Genomic DNA, 18,963 nt, shown 5'->3' with positions numbered 1-18,963 from the left:
TCATCCCTCAGTGGACATCATGGCGCTGTTTGGGTTCCCCCCACACACGGTAGATCATCCGCCGATCTTGTCCACTTCAATGTGTACAGCTGGTTTAAATTTTAAAAACGCCTTTACCTGTTCAAAAGTGGACAACCCCTTTAACAAAGTATTGATGGCCTATTCTCAGAATAGATCAATAGTTTATCAGTAGCCGACTGTGTTCAGAGCGCTCTACTTCCAGCTCCATTCACTGACCCGTTGACTCTGCAGACATCCTGAGGATAGGACATGGTCTACTACCTGGGACTCCTACAGATCAGCTAAGTCGTTAATAGTTAATTGGCCATCAAAAGTTTAAAGGTAGATAATGCTTTCGCCCAGATACCAATGTGGCTCTGCCAATCATGCATTAATGTATTGTGGTCAGTAGGGAGGATTTAGGTACAGATTTTGATATTGAGATTGTAGATTCACAGCAGATTTCACTCCATTCATCCCAAGGAGTGAAGTTCATCATGTATGAACATACCCTTATAATCGTAAAGCGGAAAAGTTGAGTAGTTGCTCATAGCAAACAATCAGGTTTTTCCTTTTTTTGGCTATACTGTATTTATTAGGCTCTTTTACATTTACATTTTGCATAGTTTTTTTTCTGTTCTGTGTGTATCCATAGACCTCATTACCTTTTATGCATGCCAAAACACTATATTTATTCCATGTGTCAGTGCAATTCAAGTGTATTCCCTAACGAAAAGGAAATGTCACATGAGATAAGACTAAACTCTTGCTGTTTTGTGAGTTAGTATTATACCAGGGTTTATTGTATAGGTGTCAGTAATTGATTCGGTGGTTTTCATTCTTTGTCATACACTTCTGCCATACCTGAAATTAACCACAAGATGTCGCTGTGCACTATAAAACATCTATCTGTTCCCTGGAGGGTTTTTTACTAACATAATTTTTATAAGGTTGATTTTTAAACAATGAAAAAGGTGACTGTACAAACAAATCTAACAAATGTAGCTGCTAACGTATAAACAAGGAAAAGAGCATGTTAACAAAACATAGTCAAACAAGGTGGAATCAGTTTCCTGACTGAGCAGATATCTTATGGCCCTTTTACACGCAACGATTATCGCTGAAACAACTAAACAACTTAATGACTTTTTTGCATAAAATGCTGAACATTTATATGTGCAGATAATCATCTGTAATCTCTCCATTTCCCTCGTTAGCTGAAGGGGGGCGGGGTGTTTATGTGATAAACTCTGGCCAGAGGACTTTAATTAGTGTGAAGAATCTGCTTTGTCTCCTACTGACATGAGTAAACAAGTAGTCTCTGTCTTTAAAATGGCAAACAAACACCTCTCCACTCAAGTGATTAAAGGGGTTGTCCCGCGCCGAAACGTGTTTTTTTTTTTTTTTTAACCCCCCCCCCCCCCCCCGTTCGGCGCGAGACAACCCCGATGCAGGGGTTAAAAAAACACACCGGGTAGTACTTACCCGAATCCCGGCGGTCCGGCGTCTTCATACTCACCTGCTGAAGATGGCCGCCGGGATCCTGTCTCTCTGTGGACTGCAGGGCTTCTGTGCGGTCCATTGCCGATTCCAGCCTCCTGATTGGCTGGAATCGGCACGTGACGGGGCGGAGCTACACGGAGCCGGCATTCTGCACGAGCGGCCCCATTGAAGACAGCAGAAGACCCGGACTGCGCAAGCGCGGCTAATTTGGCCATTAGAGGCCGAAAATTAGTCGGCACCATGGAGACGAGGACGCCAGCAACGGAGCAGGTAAGTATAAAACTTTTGATAACTTCTGTATGGCTCATAATTAATGCACAATGTACATTACAAAGTGCATTAATATGGCCATACAGAAGTGTATAGACCCACTTGCTGCCGCAGGACAACCCCTTTAAGTTGCTCAAAAGAAAGAACTACTGCCATTTAACTGGAATGAAAATCAAATGAACTAACTATTTTTATGCCGGCTGAAACTCAGCAATAAGTGAACAAATTGTGCGCGATGGTCGCACGGTTACACGTAATGATTATCACTCTTTTGCTTGTCGTTTGAATGAATTTTTAGCGATAATCGTTGCGTGTAAATGGGCCTTTAGATAAGAAATTACATTTGCTATTCAGACAGACCTTCCAATCAGATCTGAACCTGGCATTACTATTTGCCGCCCTGTAACTCCTAAATTCAAACCAATAGTCCTTGTTTACTCCTTTTATTACATCCATTAACCTTTACGTCACAGGATGTAACTATACATTCTGTTAGGGGAGCATTCTATGCACAAGGACTTAAGGCCCATTTAGACTCAACGATTAATGCTCAAAATTCACTCAAAAGCCATCTTTTGAGCGATAACTGTTGCGTCTAAACACGTGGCCATTGTGCACTATTCGTACCATCAGTGCCGCCTGCTAAGAAGCTGATTTTCTTAGCAGGCGGCACTGATGGTATTCTTTCAGCTGGTATCCTGCTGGCAGTTCTCAGCGGGTCACCAGCTGAAAGCTCCGAGAACAATGCAGCTGTTTGTATATATAAAACAGCTGCTTTGTTCTCTGAGCTATCTTGGTATCCTGCTCTGCCTGCATTAACTCTTAATTAGCTAATTAGCTACTTAGTTATGCAAAGATAATCGCTCAAAACTGTCACTCAAACTGTCATTTGAGTGATCATTGTTCCGTATAAATGGGCCTTTAGACTTGCGTCCTGTGGATGACATGAGCTCAAGATTTCTGTACTTGCAATTCATTATCACTCAACAATAGTCATTGCAATTCATGGCAGAACCGGACACCAGCGTATGGCGGTAGTTGCCATGCCAACCCATCGACCCTCTGCGGGGTTTTTTTTCTGTTTTTTGTTTTGTTTTTTTGTTTGCGGGATGTCCTGTAGTTTCCAATAGTATCAATTTGGAATACATATGACTTTTTGATCGCTTTTTATTGCGTTTTTTTCGGACGACGTTCACCGTGCAGGAAAAATAATGCGTTACTTTGATAGATTGGACTTTTACGGATGTGGCGATACCAAATACATATTTTTATTTTATGATTTAGATTTTTTGATAATAGATATGGCAAAAGGGGGGTGATTTAAATTTTTATAACTTTTTTTTTATTTATTTTTTTTTACAATTAAAAAAACTTTATTGAATTTTTTTTAAACTTTACTTTGAAGTCCCCCTGGGGGACTTTAATATGCGATGCTTTGATCGCTCCTGCAGTATGACGTAATGCTATAGCATTACGTCATACTGCTTTTTCACAGGCAGTCTCTCAAGCCAGCCCACGGGGATGGCTTGATAGGCAGTCTGCTAAGGCAGCCCTGGGGCCTTTCTAAAGGCCCTCGGCTGCCATGACACCTGCATGGCTCCCCCGATCTCACCGCGGGGGGGGGGGGCCGTGCGGGACCCCCGAACAGCGGTCGGGGGATTTAAATGCCGCTGTCAGAATTGACAGCGGCAATTAAAGGGTTAATAGCCGCGATCGGCCAAACGCCCGAGTGGGGCTATTGCCCGCGGGTGTCAGCTGTAATAAACAGCTGACGCCAGCGCTGTATGGAGGGAGATAGCGCCGCTACCTCCCTCCATACACATCCTGCAACAGCAGGACGTAGTTTTACGATAGCGCCGTCACTAAGGGGTTAAGCAATGCATCCTTGAAGTGATAGAAATGTAGTCTGGCCAAGCCATCCCTTAGAACACCGGAAGACAAGTTCTTAGGTGTAGGCACCCTGTGAGCGCAGTCGAGAGGTGTCTCATGTGCATCTGGAAGAATAGCAGCAAACTGAAGTCCATGAGAAACTCAATGAGCTGAGAGTCCTTCAGTTTCTGGAAAGTTTCTAAAGTGGATATTGTTCCTTTTAGAAGGGGCGCCTCAATAAGCCAATTATAACCTAAGTGCTGCAAACTCCTTCTCAGTGTCGTTATGACCATCTACCAGGGACTGGGGGGACAATAGAGTGTAGCTTGTATATCAGCTAGCGCACTCATACCTTTTTGCTTTCCCTAAAAGTCTGATTAGTCCCCAGGAATCAAATCAAGTCATGGATTTTTAGGGGGACCAGCCCTAATATCTGGGTATTCTGTTGCTGATCAGAAATAAGGGGTAAAATAATGAATACAAAGAGAGCTACATACAAAAAATTGTCTTTAACTATACATACAAAAAAGTGTCTGAGTCTGGAAGGCAGTGTTGGCCAATATATGATATAAAGAACCACTGACTATTTCTGATCTGATGGATTCATTGAAATTTCTTTATATGCAGGTTGTCCCTGCACAATCTGTAGGCTGTAAAGCTAATAAGGAGGCTCTCGGATAATAAAAAGGAAGTGCCTTCCCAATCCAGTGATATCTTGGCACCATTGCGGTGTCAGGGTTTTCCACATGTCACACCAATACCTATACTGGTCTGGTGGATATGTGGTACCCGTAGTGAAATATGACCATGAGGTGTTAGGATTTCTGGTTCCTATCCAACTAGACTTCCACCTCACTCTATGTATATGTGTAAGTCTGTCCAAAATTTGTGTTTTAAAGTAATATTTAATAAAGTTAGTAATCTGAATTACATTTCTTTTTCGGTGACTAATTACACTTTACTAATTAGACTAATATACTGACCGATCACAGTAATCGCTGGGGCAGGACTGCTGTGATTGGTCACCCAGTGGCAAGTAGTGATTGGCTGCTGGCTATGTCAGCAGCTATCAGTAAAATGTTGCCATGATAATCAGTGGCGACTCTTTAAACACAGGACGTATGGCCCTACGTTCACGGGCGTTATGGTATTCACCGCGGGAGCAGGAGTTGGCAGGCTGACCGCGGAGTTCCGTCTATCTGATAGGCTGACCGTGGAGAATCGCGGCAATTTGCAGCATGCTGAAAATTGCCGTCCGAGAGCAGAGGATCGCAATGATTCTCCGCTCGTGAACAGGGGGCCGGCGCTTTCCATAGCAACACTATGCAAAGCTTCACACATGCCCGTGGACAGGGGGCCTAAGTTTACGTGCAGGTGCACTAAGTACTAAGTGCCCATGACATAAGTTTATGTCCTGTGTCGTTAAGGGCTTAAATGTTCTGATCAGCTAATTTATGACCAAAGTTTTCACCGTGAACAGAAATTAGCTGAATAAAAAGTGCAAAAGAAATGTCATCAGTCCAGCCTCACTGGCTGATCTCCTATTAGGACTTAGACTGCAGTGTCTATATACAGTGATATGTAGAAGCTGCGGAAGACAAATGGTACCAAATTTTTTATTAAACCCTATTGCAAAAATGATTGCACTGGTCAGCAACAAACATTTACAAAAGTCATGTTACTGAAATAAAAATTGTTAAATGACTAATTTTATGTGCTCAACACGACTTTTTGTAATCTGCAACAATTGTTTACATCATGAACTGCATTGCAATATAAATAGGCCTATGGTTAATACCTGTAAAAATCAGGTCATAGACTATGTCTTAGAATTCTTTGCCTGCCTCTTGTCTAGCTGTTCGGGAGCATCTCTGTAGGCTGTCCAGCAGTAGTCAGCCAGTATGGTAGTGGACCATTTTCCCTGGTATCTTTTGTTCTATTGTTTCGATATCCTGATGAAAACGTTCGCCATGTTCATCACTAACCATACCACAGTTATCTGGAAAGAAATCCAGATGGGACTGGCGGAAGTTAGAGACATATTGCTGCCAAGCTTCTGATACTGCATCAGCAGGTCTTGTACTAGATCCTTGTAGTTATCTGCCCTAACATTCCCGAGAAAGTTTGTAGACACTAGGCAGACAGCATTACATGCTTGTTTCGCATTACCCTGCAGAAAGTTGTTGAACCGGTCATCTTTGAAGAGTTCTCAAATCTAAGGATCCACAAAAACTCCCTCTTTAATCTTTGCCTCGCTGAGTAGAGGGAATTTTTCATGAAGGTATCGGAAAGTTGAAGTCCGGTCCATGGCTTTCACGAAGTTCTTCATCAAACCCACTTTGATGTGAAGGGGTGGCCGCAGGATTTTGTGAGCCTTGACCAGAGCCAGGTGCTGGATATTCTTCTCTCCAACTGCTACTTTTTGTCTGCGAGTCCATTCCTTCCACAAGTAATGAAATTTCCTTACTCCGCTATCTCACTCAAATAAGAAACACATGTATATCCCTGCTGCAGTGCCATTAAAAGGGCAACTACCTTCAAATGACCACAGAGGTGCCACCTGTACTTGTTATACTCAATGGACTTTGGTAGCTGTGTAAGTTATAACTGTAAGGACGTTGTTACAGTCCTGGATAAATTTCCACAGTGAAACAGAAAATAAACTATATGCAATATCTTCAAAACGAGAGCTCATAAAAAAAAAATTGTGGTCCTATTCGTGTTCAGCACACCGAGATGATACAGATTAGGAGCTTTTTATGTCAGAAACAGTTTCAGTGTTAACCAGTGTAATCATTGCATGTAAACGGGCCAGTGTTGTCAGCAGTGTGTGTCTGTCTGTCTGTCTGTCTGTAATATAATGTATGCATATATGTGAAAAAACGTTTGCTCCAAAGGTTGTCAATAGCCAACGTCAAAACATATACTGAACATAACCCGGTTTCCTCGAAAATAAGACAGGGTCTTTATATTATTTTTTGCTCCATAATATTCATTTTTTTTACATGGACAGCTGGTTGGGCACTATTAAAATTGTTTTTTTTTTATTTAACTGTAACTTGGACTTATTTTTGGAGTAGGGCTTATATTTCAAGCATCCTCAAAAATCGTGAAAAATTTATGTTGCATTCTCAAAAATCCTGGAAAATCATGCTAGGGGTTAATTTTGGGGTAGGTCTTAATTTTAGGGAAACTGGGTATATCATTTTGCGTTACTTTACAGTGCTTCTACAAATGCAGCTGCAGACGAGTTGGGCTTGACTAAATTGCGTAGATTATGAAATGTGTCCTATTCTTCAGTCTGTGGTAAGTAATAAGTAAGGGCATGTTTTGGTTTCTAACTAACCCGTACTTTACCATTTAACATTTCAGGATTCCTACAGAAAACAGGTTGTCATAGATGGAGAAACTTGTTTGCTGGACATCCTGGACACAGCAGGTCAAGAGGAATACAGTGCAATGCGGGACCAGTACATGAGAACAGGAGAGGGATTTTTATGTGTATTTGCCATTAACAACACCAAGTCTTTTGAGGATATTCACCAGTACAGGTGTGTGACCCAGAACCTCAAGTGACACTTAGCCCATAAAACCTTTTCACCACCAATACATTGCAGCTTGAAATCCTCAAGTAAGGAGCTCTGTGAATCTCCTTGACTTTGCCTTCAATGTTCCTCTGCACATACCACCATTATACAAGGCACCATGCGTGAATGTACAATATAGATTACCCATGCAAATGCTATAGGGCCCTTGGCGAGCAAGAACCAGATCATGGTTGGTCCCATGCCCTTTGCTGCTTGGCAATAGTTACTGCAACGTTCACAGAAGTGCCGCCCGAAAATCTGTCCAAAGGTCATAGAAAGAGGATGGAGAGTGAAAATAGTACCGAGCCCTTCTGTAGAGGTTGATATCACCAAGACCTTCCTGCATTCTGCAGAAGTATATCAGCACATGTACTTATTGTATAAGGTAAAGAGCCTTAAAATTGGCGTGACGTGAGAATATTTGGTTACAATATAGATAATCTCAGAAAACCGTAGACTAATCTTGGTCCTGCCAATGTAATACTAGGCATGGACACCCATATTATTAATGGCCCTGAAAGTGACCCTACATATTGGATATGATCTAATGTGTATCTGCAGATTTGTTGGTGATATGTCTGCGATTGTCCCATTGATTTGAATGGGGTTTGTAAAAATCCATGCACTTCCTGGATATATGGAACAAAGAGTTTTGCAACAACTCTGATGTAGTTGAATTTTTCCTAACTGTTCCTTGACATCTGATCAGGGAAACCAGATGGGTAGGTTACATTATAAACCCACCCAGTCATTGATGATATACCACAACAGTAATGTATCTGGTAGACTCTTTTATCTCAAGCACTCCGTCTGCCATTGAACTAAGATACTTGGTCAGCTGAACTGCGTGAAGAAGTTTATAACGTGACTGCTGTCAGTCAACAACAACTTCTGTATGTGTAGTCCCCATAAAGGTCTTACCCCATTTGGCAACCTCTTCTTGGTTTGAAGCTACTGAACCTCAGGGATTAACTAAATTCACTAAATAACTGCAATCAGATGCCAACTGCTGGGGAAACCTAATATTTAGCTGATGAATGAGCGACTATGTAATACACGGCCATGTTCATTATCTTAGAATGGGACCCGACTTTTCCAGCAGCTTGCTCTGCTCATAAAGGGTGCTCACGTGTGGGGAACACTTTGATGCCCACATCCATGCCTTACTGGGGCATCAGGATAAACTTGTAGTCTAGAGTCTCCAAAGCAGGGGTGTAAAAACTCCTTTTCACCGAGGGCCGTATCAGCCCTATTGCCTTCAAAGGGTCATTTGTAATTGTAAAACTGTATAATAGTAGTGTTCCCCATAGTGACCACAGTAGTAATATGGTCCCCCATTGTGGCTCCAGTAGTAATGGTGAACCCCATAGTGGCTCCAGTAGTAATGGTGTTCTTTATATTGGACCCAGGAGTAATAATTTACCCCCATAGTAATCCCAGTAGTATTAGTGACTCTTTTGTCTTGCCCTCCCTTCTCTATTGTCTCTGGCCAGGGAGCATCCATACAGGCATTCCATTGGTCCGATCTGCAGCTGAGTCTGTGACCGCTGACTTCTCCCCTTGGCATCTGAACTGCATACAGGACGGCGCCCTCAGACATTGGAGGAAGAGGTCAGCGGTCACTGACTCTGCACTGCCCCACCAGGCCAGAGATGCAGGCTGGGTGAGTGGAATGCCTGCTGGGTCACTGTCTGGCCTTCAGGCCTCAAGTTTAACTTGTGTGCTCTAAAGCGATCGGTTAATGTTAATGCAAGTCCTTTTTAATATTTTACACAGGGAACAAATAAAACGGGTAAAGGACTCTGATGATGTTCCAATGGTGTTGGTGGGGAATAAGTGTGACCTCCCAGCTAGAACTGTGGAGACCCGACAAGCCCAGGACCTGGCCAGAAGTTATGGCATTCCTTACATTGAAACCTCTGCTAAAACCAGGCAGGTAGGAGCAGGATGTATTTTGCTTTATTGGTAATGAGATACAATCTGACTGGTATGGATGACTGTTTTACTGTTTTACCGATGGCTGTAAGTCTTTGTTCACACTGCTAGAATTTTCAAACCATGTCTGGTCCTGTACAGCTAGGAAAGGAGTCACACTTTTATTTATCCATCGACCTAAGTGCAAATTGAGGGACACTTGGGAAATAGTGACCTCCATAAGTAATTTCCAGCTGTCATTCAATAGGAAGCCTTATCAGGGAGCAACAAAAAAAACTGAACTTTAGTAAAGCAACATTTGATCAGCTGAGAATTACTCTTGGCAACATCAAATGGGACAACATCCTCAAAAATAACAGTACAGGAGACAAATGGGAGAAGTTAAAAAACATCCTATTAACCTTATGTGAGCAGTTCATACTCCAACCTCATGTGGCTCAACATGACCATAAGGGGGCAATAAGTAAAAGCCTTTAAATGACTAAAACAAGTGGACAGTGAAAAAGCGCTAAAAAAACCTGAAAAAAACAAATTATGTAAGAAAAAGATAAAACCTGCAAAGGAGGAGGCAGAAAGACTTATTGCCAAAAAGAGCAAAAAAACCCTTAAACTACTTTTCAATTACATAAATGGAAAAAAGGATTTGCCCTGAAAGCACTGGCCCTTTAACCCCTTAAGGACATGGCCCCTTTTTTTTGTTTCCTCCATTTTCTACAGTGTATACAATGCAACAAAATGACTATTCGCCCCTCCCCCCAACCAAGGGTTCTAATAGAACTAAGTGACATGATAAACAGACCGCTATTTCTTACATCTTGGGACTCTATTTAGACTGGACAATCACTGGATTGGCACATTGCCAATGTGGTTCAAATATGCAAAAAGGGGTCAAGAAGGGAATCTGGTAACTACAGGCTGGTAAGTCTCACTTAATTGGAAAAATATTCAAGGGGTTTCTGAGAGATGCCATCCTGGAATACCTCAAGGAGAACAACGGAATAACTCCTCACCAGCATGGGTTCATGAAGGGTCGATCACGTCAGACCAATCTGATCAGCTTCTACGATGAAGTAAGCTCTAGGCTGGACCTGGGAGAGTCTTTTGATCTTGTATATCTGTATTTCTCTAAAGCATTTGACACCGTGCAACATAATAGGTTGATATACAAAATAAGACAGCTCGATCTGGGCGAAAATGTGTGTATCTGGGTTAAGAACTGGTTCAGAGATAGAAAACAGAGGGTGATAATAAATGCTTCGTACTCCGATTGGGCCACCGTCGCTAGTGGGGTGCCACAGGTTCAGTATTAGGCCTCATGTCCACGGGGAAAATCAGGCCCGCTACGGATTCTCCATGGAGAATCTGCAGCGGGTCCCTTCTGCCCCGCGGACATGAGCGCTGAAAATAAGAATAAATCAGAATTAACTCACCTCTCGCACGCTCCGGATCCTTCCTTCGCTGCCGCGTCATCTTCTCTGCGTCGCGGCCGGATCTTCTTTCTTCGGCCCGGCGGATGCGCAGGATGACGTCGGTGACGTGCCCCATGCATGCGCCGGCCCGAAGCAAAATGATCCGGCCGCGACTGAGAGAAGATGGCGCCGCTGCGAAGAGAAGAAACGGAGCGGGTGAGTAAAATCTGATTTTTGTCTCCCGCGGATCCGGACGGCTTCCATAGGCTTCCATAGAAGCCCGCGGGAGCCGTCCCCACGGGAGACCCGCACGAAAATGGAGCATGGTCCAGATTTTTTCATGCTCCATTTTTTTTAAAATCACTTTTATTGACCATCCGCGGGTATTTATCTACCCGCGGGTGGTCAATGCATCCCTATGGGGTGCGGATCCGCGGGCAGGAGAAGAGTTAAAATCTGCTGCGGATTTTAATTCTTCTTTTGCCCGTGGACATGAGGCCTTAGGCCCCATTCTGTTCAATATATTTATCAATGACCTGATAGAGCGGCTGCACAGTAAAATGATACAAGATAATACAACGGAGGACAATGTGCGGCTACAAAAGGACCTAGATAAGATGGGGGATTGGGCAGAAAAATGGCAAATGACGGTTAATGTTGATAAATGTAAGATTCTCCACATGGGCAGGAGAAACAGATGTTACCAGGTCTTTCTGGCAGGTTTTATACAAATCTGTATACAGGTGTGTGTATATAATATTATTCTGCCCTTCCAACTGGTGTCCTGGATTGTAAGTGGTCTTGTACCTTGGTGTCTCCTGTATCTCGCAGGGAGTAGAAGACGCCTTTTACACACTCGTGCGAGAGATCCGGCAGCATAAGTTGCGGAAGCTGAATCCTCCCGATGAGAGCGAGAAGGGATGTCTGAACTGCAAGTGCGTTGTATCCTGACCCTGGTAAGCAAGTCGCCAGCCGCTGTTTTCTAACAAAATGTTCATAAATGCTCCCCACATTCCATAAATACAGAATTTTGTTTTAAAACCTTAAGTTGACCCTCTGGCTTCTGCACAAAATTGTATCTCAGGACAGGAGGAGAATGGTATATTACCTGCTGCCAGATTTAGCCTCCATTTTCAGCCTTTCGAGATGGCTGATGCAAACATCAGACTAACACTACCAATGCACTGTGGGGATTAGATAGACTAATAATGTACTGCACATGCTCTGATTAGCCAAAGCAGATCACGTGATCAGCACTGGTCAATCAGCAGATCACGTGATCAGCACTGGTCAATCAGCAGGCAGTACAGAGTGTGCCTTAGCTAGTGAGAAAATTGCTGCAGCCGTCTTTGATGCCTGAAAATGGGACTCAAGACTTGGGGATCGGAGGGGCAGCAGAGAACTGCAGATAATATACCCTTTTGTCCCAGGATAGAATTTAGTCTTAAATCCAAAAGGGTCACTTTAACAAAAGTACAGTTTAATGTAATAGATTCATTTGGCCACATAAGGGAGCTATATAATTATTCTTTCTGTGGAGAAACTGGACCGATTTATCAACCTGTTGCTGCTGTAAAACACAGTGCGTGCGTGTGTGCGTGCGTGCGTGCGTGCGCACCATAGAAACATACTATATGGATGCTGTGGGATTCTTGGAGAAAAAAAGCCCAGTGGTGGTTGGCAAGGACTTGAGCGAAACTCCTTATATTCATAGAAACGTTTTTTTTCGTAAATAAGAGGGTGGAAAATTGGCCCAAAGTTCATGAAAATTAGATTGGAAGGATAATTGCAACACCCCAGAGGGGTGACCCTGGGCACCTGGCTAACATGAAGAGCTGGGATAAGGGATAAGTGTTGTCTCGTCACGGTGGTACTTACCAGGCTCTGGTCCCTGAGGGATGACATGTTACAAAGGCCAGAGCAGGATTGCAGGCCAGTTTCGACACCCCTATGATAGAGAATGCCAATAAAAGGGATGGGGGGGGGGAGTAGTTGTACAAATCACTTGTGACGCCACCATTCCCACACACCGGTATTCTATGCGGTGGAGAAATGAACCCAGAGACTTTAGTACCTCGGGTCCCCAGGAACAGTTAGGGCCCAGTATTACTTTTACTGAAGAATAACTCGTATAACAGATAATGCAAGTACAATTCACTTTACATGGTAACAGGCTACAGCTCAGAGACAGGGAGGATACAAAGGATGAATACGGTCCATATTCTCTGTATGTCACTGCTTCTGGATTGGGAGCACTCCAGAGGAGGAAGGGGGTTGGGGTTACTCCCCAAACACTTTGGCAGACAATTACTAAAGGAGGCTTAGCCAATATACACCATGCACGGTAGATACGGAGGTGGATGTACGACTAGTTGGTATTCCACCAAGCCCTGATTCTGACTTCCATTTGCATCTAGTGGGAATTTATTAACCGGCTCATTCTGTGTTGAGTGTTTGTTCAGAGTATAGGTACTTTTAGTGATAATAATAAAAGTTATTTTTTAATTGTTTTTATAGTACAATCAGTGATGAAGTTTAGTAAATTCAGACTATTCCTGCCCCAGTGAAACCAGTATAAGTGACAGACTGCTGAAGTCAGCATGTCTGTCACTATACTGTGCTGCCCGCAGATAGACATATAAGGGACTGACCGGGTTCCCTTTTAAGAAACGTCTATGGTCTTAAGATTAAATTGTCAGCTATTTATTGTGGCTACTGCTTTTGCCCATTTTGCCCATGTCATAGCATAAAATAGTTTATGGAGAATAGATATACAACGGGTGGACAAAAATCTAGAAATGTGGTATAACATGGATGCATTAAAATCGGTCTCTGCATGTCTTATTTAGTATGATTTATAATCCCATGTAACTTAAAGGGGTTGTCTCGCGAAAGCAAGTGGGGTTAAGCACTTCTGTATGGCCATATTAATGCACTTTGTAATATACATCGTGCATTAAATATGAGCCATAAGGAGTTATTCACTTACCTTCCCTGCGCTGGCGTCCCCGTCTCCATGGCTCCGTCTAACTTCAGCGTCTAATCGCCCGATTAGACGCGCTTGCGCAGAAGGGTCTTCTGCCTTCGGGTCTGTTCGACAGCAGCGGCGTTCTGGCCCCGCCCCTTCTACGCATGATCGTGTAGCTCCGCCCCGTCACGTGTGCCGATTCCAGCCTCCTGATCGGGCGATTAGATGCTGAAGTTAGACGGAGCCATGTACACGGGGACGCCAGCGCAGGGAAGGTAAGTGAATAACTTCTGTATGGCTCATATTTAATGCACGATGTATATTACAAAGTGCATTAATATGGCCATACAGAAGTGCTTAACCCCACTTGCTTTCGCGAGACAACCCCTTTAAGTAGAGGTAATATGACACAGATGCTGCCGGAGCAACAGGTTCAATTGGTCAGGGGTTTGAGCCACTTAGCTGCTGTTACCAGCTGGCTCCCAAAACCACCCAGAGCAGAGCAAGAGGTGAAGTAAACACTAATTTGGCAGGAAAGCTCAACCATGTTGTTGTTATAACACTACACTTTTCTTTTTTTTTTTTTTTGTCTTGTCAGGATCGCAGGTCACAGTCTGACCTGAATGTGTTCCCCTGTTCTGCTTCTCCGGCCAAGTGCCAGATACCCAGGTGGATAACTATTAGAAGAGATTAGAAGACATCAAGCCTTCTGTGGAGACGTCTGTAAACCGTCAACCATGATTACCTGGGTATTATATTTCCATATCCAGGAATGTATTGCCTTCTGGATGTGCTGAGTGTATACCACAGGTAGTATTAATGCCAACAAAAGGGTTAATGACATGACTGTTGGCAACTCAGCGGATCTACAACTTATTAGTCATTATGGTACTAATATCAGTATCATTCCTTAGAGGTAAATCTGGATCTCTGGATGAGCAACCTGGTCCTGCATGCAATGCCCATATTTCAGCCGAAGGGCCCTTTAAGGAATACGTCATGTCATTGATTACAAGGATCTGTTTGGCATGCTCCAAAGTAATGAATTTTACCTTGACATGTCTGCTTATGTACTTCTTGATTAAAGGGGTTGTCCCGAGGCAGCAAGTGGGTCTATACACTTCTGTATGGCCATATTAATGCACTTTGTAATGTACATTGTGCATTAATTATGAGCCATACAGAAGTTATAAAAAGTTTTATACTTACCTGCTCCGTTGCTGGCGTCCTCGTCTCCATGGTGCCGACTAATTTTCGCCCTCCGATGGCCAAATTAGCCGCGCTTGCGCAGTCCGGGTCTTCTCCTCTTCTCTATGGGGCTCCGTGTAGCTCCGTGTAGCTCCGCCCCGTCACGTGCCGATTCCAGCCAATCAGGAGGCTGGAATCGGCAATGGACCGCACAGAAGCCCTGCGGTCCATGAAGACAGAGGATCCCGGCGGCCATCTTCAGCAGGTGAGTATGAAGACGCCGGACCGCCGGGATGCAGGTAAGCGCTGTGCGGGTGGTTTTTTTAACCCCTGCATCGGGGTTGTCTCGCGCCGAACGGGGGGGGAGGTTAAAAAAAAAAAAAACCTGTTTCGGCGCGGGACAACCCCTTTAATGTCCATTACAATACCAAGAAGTAAGAAAAAAATTCAGACCTGAAATAGTCTGAAAATCTGCAAAATTTAAGTAAGATCCTAATTTAAGTATTCAGTATGATGTGTGTGACATGCTGATTGGTGCTTGAAAAAGAGCCATAGCTGCTGTGAAGTACAAGTTATTTCCCCCACGATATCTATACAGTAAGAAATAAAAATCATTTATAATAGCTATATTTACTTTTCCTTTTTTTTCATTAGTGTACTAACTTTTCATGGACCTTTATTGCAGATTGTTTGATTACATACAAGACTGTAAAATTGTAAACTACGTAATCTTCATGTATGTTCACTCAGGGCAGCTATACACATTAGATGGCCGTCTGCTCTGCCGAGTATGCATTCGAAGGGTATGTTCAGCGGAATTCGGCTCTGATTCCCACCTCTGTAAACCATGCATTTTTCTATGGTTTTTGGCACAGCTTGGCACGTGCAATCTGCCCTGTCAATGGGCAAAACCCACGCGCGGAATTCCAATGCAGAAACGGCATCTGAGAACTCCATTGGCATTGACGGAGGAAATTCCATGGCGATTCTGCTGTTTGAACATATCCTAAGAGTAGAGGGAAGAAAAGCCTCTGGCAGCTGCTTATCTCCCGAATACAATGAAACCGGCAGTTGAAATCCAGCTACCCAATCCTTATTTCCCCCAACATCTGCCATCAATGGAGTGCTGGGGGCTGTCATACATATTAGATGATTGTCCGGACTTGCTGAAATCAGCAGGTTGGGACAGTATGCATTTAATGATGATGGCCACTCTTATTGTTGTATCTTGGGTTATGGTTACAAGGCTTGTCGACTCAAAACAAGCTCTACTCTAGATATCATGGGTGAGGAGACTTTTGCTTGAGACTCTGGTTAGCCATTCGTTTAAAGGCTCACATCTACCACTGTAGTAGTAAAGGGATAACCACATTGACTGGCAAAATCGGTGGGCTGCTGCCATCTTTGGAGCAGAACCAACATCAATTAGCTGAATGAATTGGGGGCTGTCATATTATCGAGGTTGTCTTTGATAGACAAGGCCTCTATAGAGAAAGCAAGCTTTATAGAAGACAGGCTCAAGCATCTAATATATGGGTAACAATTGGGACCAAACCTTTACATAATTTGTAGGCATTATATATACTTGTAGCTATCTTGCAAACTTGAAATGCAATAAGTTCCTCATGTGCTGAGTCAGGATATATTTTTGGGAAAGCAGAGGGTAAGTATTGCCCTCACCTAGAGAGGTTCTGTAGTACACAGTTTGGTTCTCGCACTTGAAGATGAAGCCCTGGGTAAGCCCCAAGGAATAGCTGTACACTAGGAGGCCACTGCTCATGTCGTGGTGGATATAAGGAAGTAATCTTCTGTATTACAGGTACAGAAACGGCATAGTTTGGAACTGGACTTGCTTATACCCACCATAACCTGAGCACTCCAGCTGGCATGTGCAAGTACCAGCCGTGATCTCCTCCTACATTGATTAGCAGGTTTCTTGGCCTATCCATCTATATGCAGTGCTATAGGAGTTCAGAAGTTGTAGCTCTTGAAAGCGTTTTTGGTGTCCAAATCATCAGTTGGTTTTCTCCAAAAATCATCCAGTACACATTTACCATAGCCTTTCTTTTTTTGCCTCATTTACACAAACAACGTATTGGGAAATATTTTTAATGAGTTTTCTGGACAAAACCTATGGATACAATCCTGAGGTTAGGTTAGCGGTTAGTGCCCTATGGGAGTGAAGCCAGCTTAGGGCACTTCTGCCATCCCCTCTGACTCACATCTGGGCCACTGCACTGATAACGCGCTCGGAGATTATGCCTCGATAGGGATTCTCAGTGATTTACCATTAATGACCTATCCTGAGGATAGATTATCAATAGTTTTTGCCCAGAATATATCTTTAAAGGGGTTATCTGTGTTGAAGCTTCCATATAAAAGCTTCTTCTCCATGAACCAACATAACAAATTGGCATATACACCCCTCCTCCGGCTCCCACTGTGTCTCTCTCCGCCGCTCCGGGTCTCCCATCTGACATCATATTTACAGGCTGCTCCATCCTTTTTATGGGACGTCACAGGCGCTGCCGCCAACGACAGAGCTCAGCAGTAGGTGGTTAGAAAATTGCAGGACAGTCCAAAACAGGAGTCGGCGGGCTGGAAGGATGGCAGAGAAGAACTGCAAGTAATCTATCCCCAACCCTTCTGGTCCCGGGACAGAATTTTAGTTCCAAAACGAAAGTTTGCTTTAAAGGTATATTACTAATTAAAACCACATATTGAAATATTTTCAAATTGAAGATTTCTTTTTATTCTTCTTTTCTGTACATGATTATGGGAGCCATCTTTAATAAGCTTCTCTTAACAGCATTGAGTTATATGCTTACAGGAAACACATGAACCATAGGGTCTTGTAGTCTAGAGAGGTTTTATTAACTTCTATGGAAGAGTGTTCTAGGCATGCTCAGTGACCAGCATAGGGCTGACTTGGAAGTAGGTGAGCCTTGATTGTCACTTCTTGTGAATTTTAGATCCTTTTATGTATAGGTGTTACTTGCTATTATAATCTTGCCTGTTATGATAATGAGATGACTACTGAGAAGTAATCTATACAGAACAGGAAGTCTCAACACTACAACATTTCAGGATGGTTTTAAATATAATGACATGGAAAATTAAACTGTTTTATATTAAAAAATTAAATTATGCTTAACATAAAACTTAGATTTAAAAAATTGATAATTTCATGATGACGCAATCCCTTTAAGGCAGGAATTACTGTATCTTTATTTTTTGGTTGTTTTTTCTTTATACGTTTTTAGTACTTTTTTTTTTTTTCTTTTTTTTAATTTTAAACAAATTTTGCAACAAGTGTCAATATATTGTAGTATTCAGTATTACACCAAATGCACGGAGTCACTGACAGAGTGCATTGGGTCTCTATAAGGAGCAGGCACGACGTGAGGAGGAGAAGCTGTATGCAGCACAGGATGGCTTCTCCTCATACAGCGCATGCATCCAGGCAGGAATATATCTGATGGATGAAATGGCTAATTTAGACCAAAAAAGAGAAGTAGTTATTAATAAACTATATTCTGTACACTGCAGTGCCTGCACTACATATGACAGTGCAAGATCACTGATGGGAACCACTAAAACATAACTTTTATTGATAGTAAATTAAAATTGAACGGGGACTACTACCTAAACACAGACAAACCTATAATAATCCAATACTAGCGATGCAGTAGAGCAAAAGAAATTGGGACAGAGAGTTGTCTATTTCCCATCGAGGCCCAAAAATGTCAGTATCCTTCAAAACCCTTGTTCCTTGATAATGGAGCAGGAATTATAGTGGCTGGCCTTGACTGCCACAGGACACCACAACTATATGACAATGCGACTCTATTTAGAAAGCGTGTGCTAGAAACAGATACCTCTAATTTAACTTATTCTCCGAATGGGTGGGGAGACTGTTAACCCTTTGCAATCCAATTTTAGATTCAAGGTTTCCTAGGGGGCTTTCTCTTTCTGCCATTATACAATGGCACCATCTGCTGGCTAGAGCCAGTACTGCGGTATGGGATATGCTGGAGAGGCCCCCGACAACAGAGCGGCCAGTGATCTACAGTAAGAATATCCTGCTAGACGTCTTCCGACATCGCAGCTGTACAGCCTTCAATAAGAATGTCTTTAGACGTCAGACAGTGGATTGGAAAGGGTTAATAATAACCGGATGTACTGTCACATGTCAAACTGAGAGGTGCCAGCGATGATGTAGCAATGTATCTCA

The 18,963-nt window shown here is 43.0% G+C and overlaps 1 protein-coding gene across 1 annotated transcript; it reads left to right on the top strand.

Moving 5' to 3' along the window:
* Positions 1-6,987: 6,987 nt before the first annotated feature.
* On the top strand, positions 6,988-14,574 carry LOC136581744 (GTPase HRas-like; the record flags this gene model as incomplete). The annotated part of the gene is made up of 4 exons (XM_066582367.1): positions 6,988-7,193; positions 9,006-9,165; positions 11,405-11,529; positions 14,140-14,574. Coding segments are annotated over 3 exons (486 nt in total), but the record flags the coding sequence as incomplete, so codon positions are not given.
* Positions 14,575-18,963: the final 4,389 nt, after the last annotated feature.

This window comes from Eleutherodactylus coqui, chromosome 11 (assembly GCF_035609145.1).
Source record: "Eleutherodactylus coqui strain aEleCoq1 chromosome 11, aEleCoq1.hap1, whole genome shotgun sequence".
Taxonomy (NCBI): Eukaryota; Metazoa; Chordata; class Amphibia; order Anura; family Eleutherodactylidae; genus Eleutherodactylus; species Eleutherodactylus coqui.
This window is presented reverse-complemented; position numbering and strand designations above follow the sequence as displayed.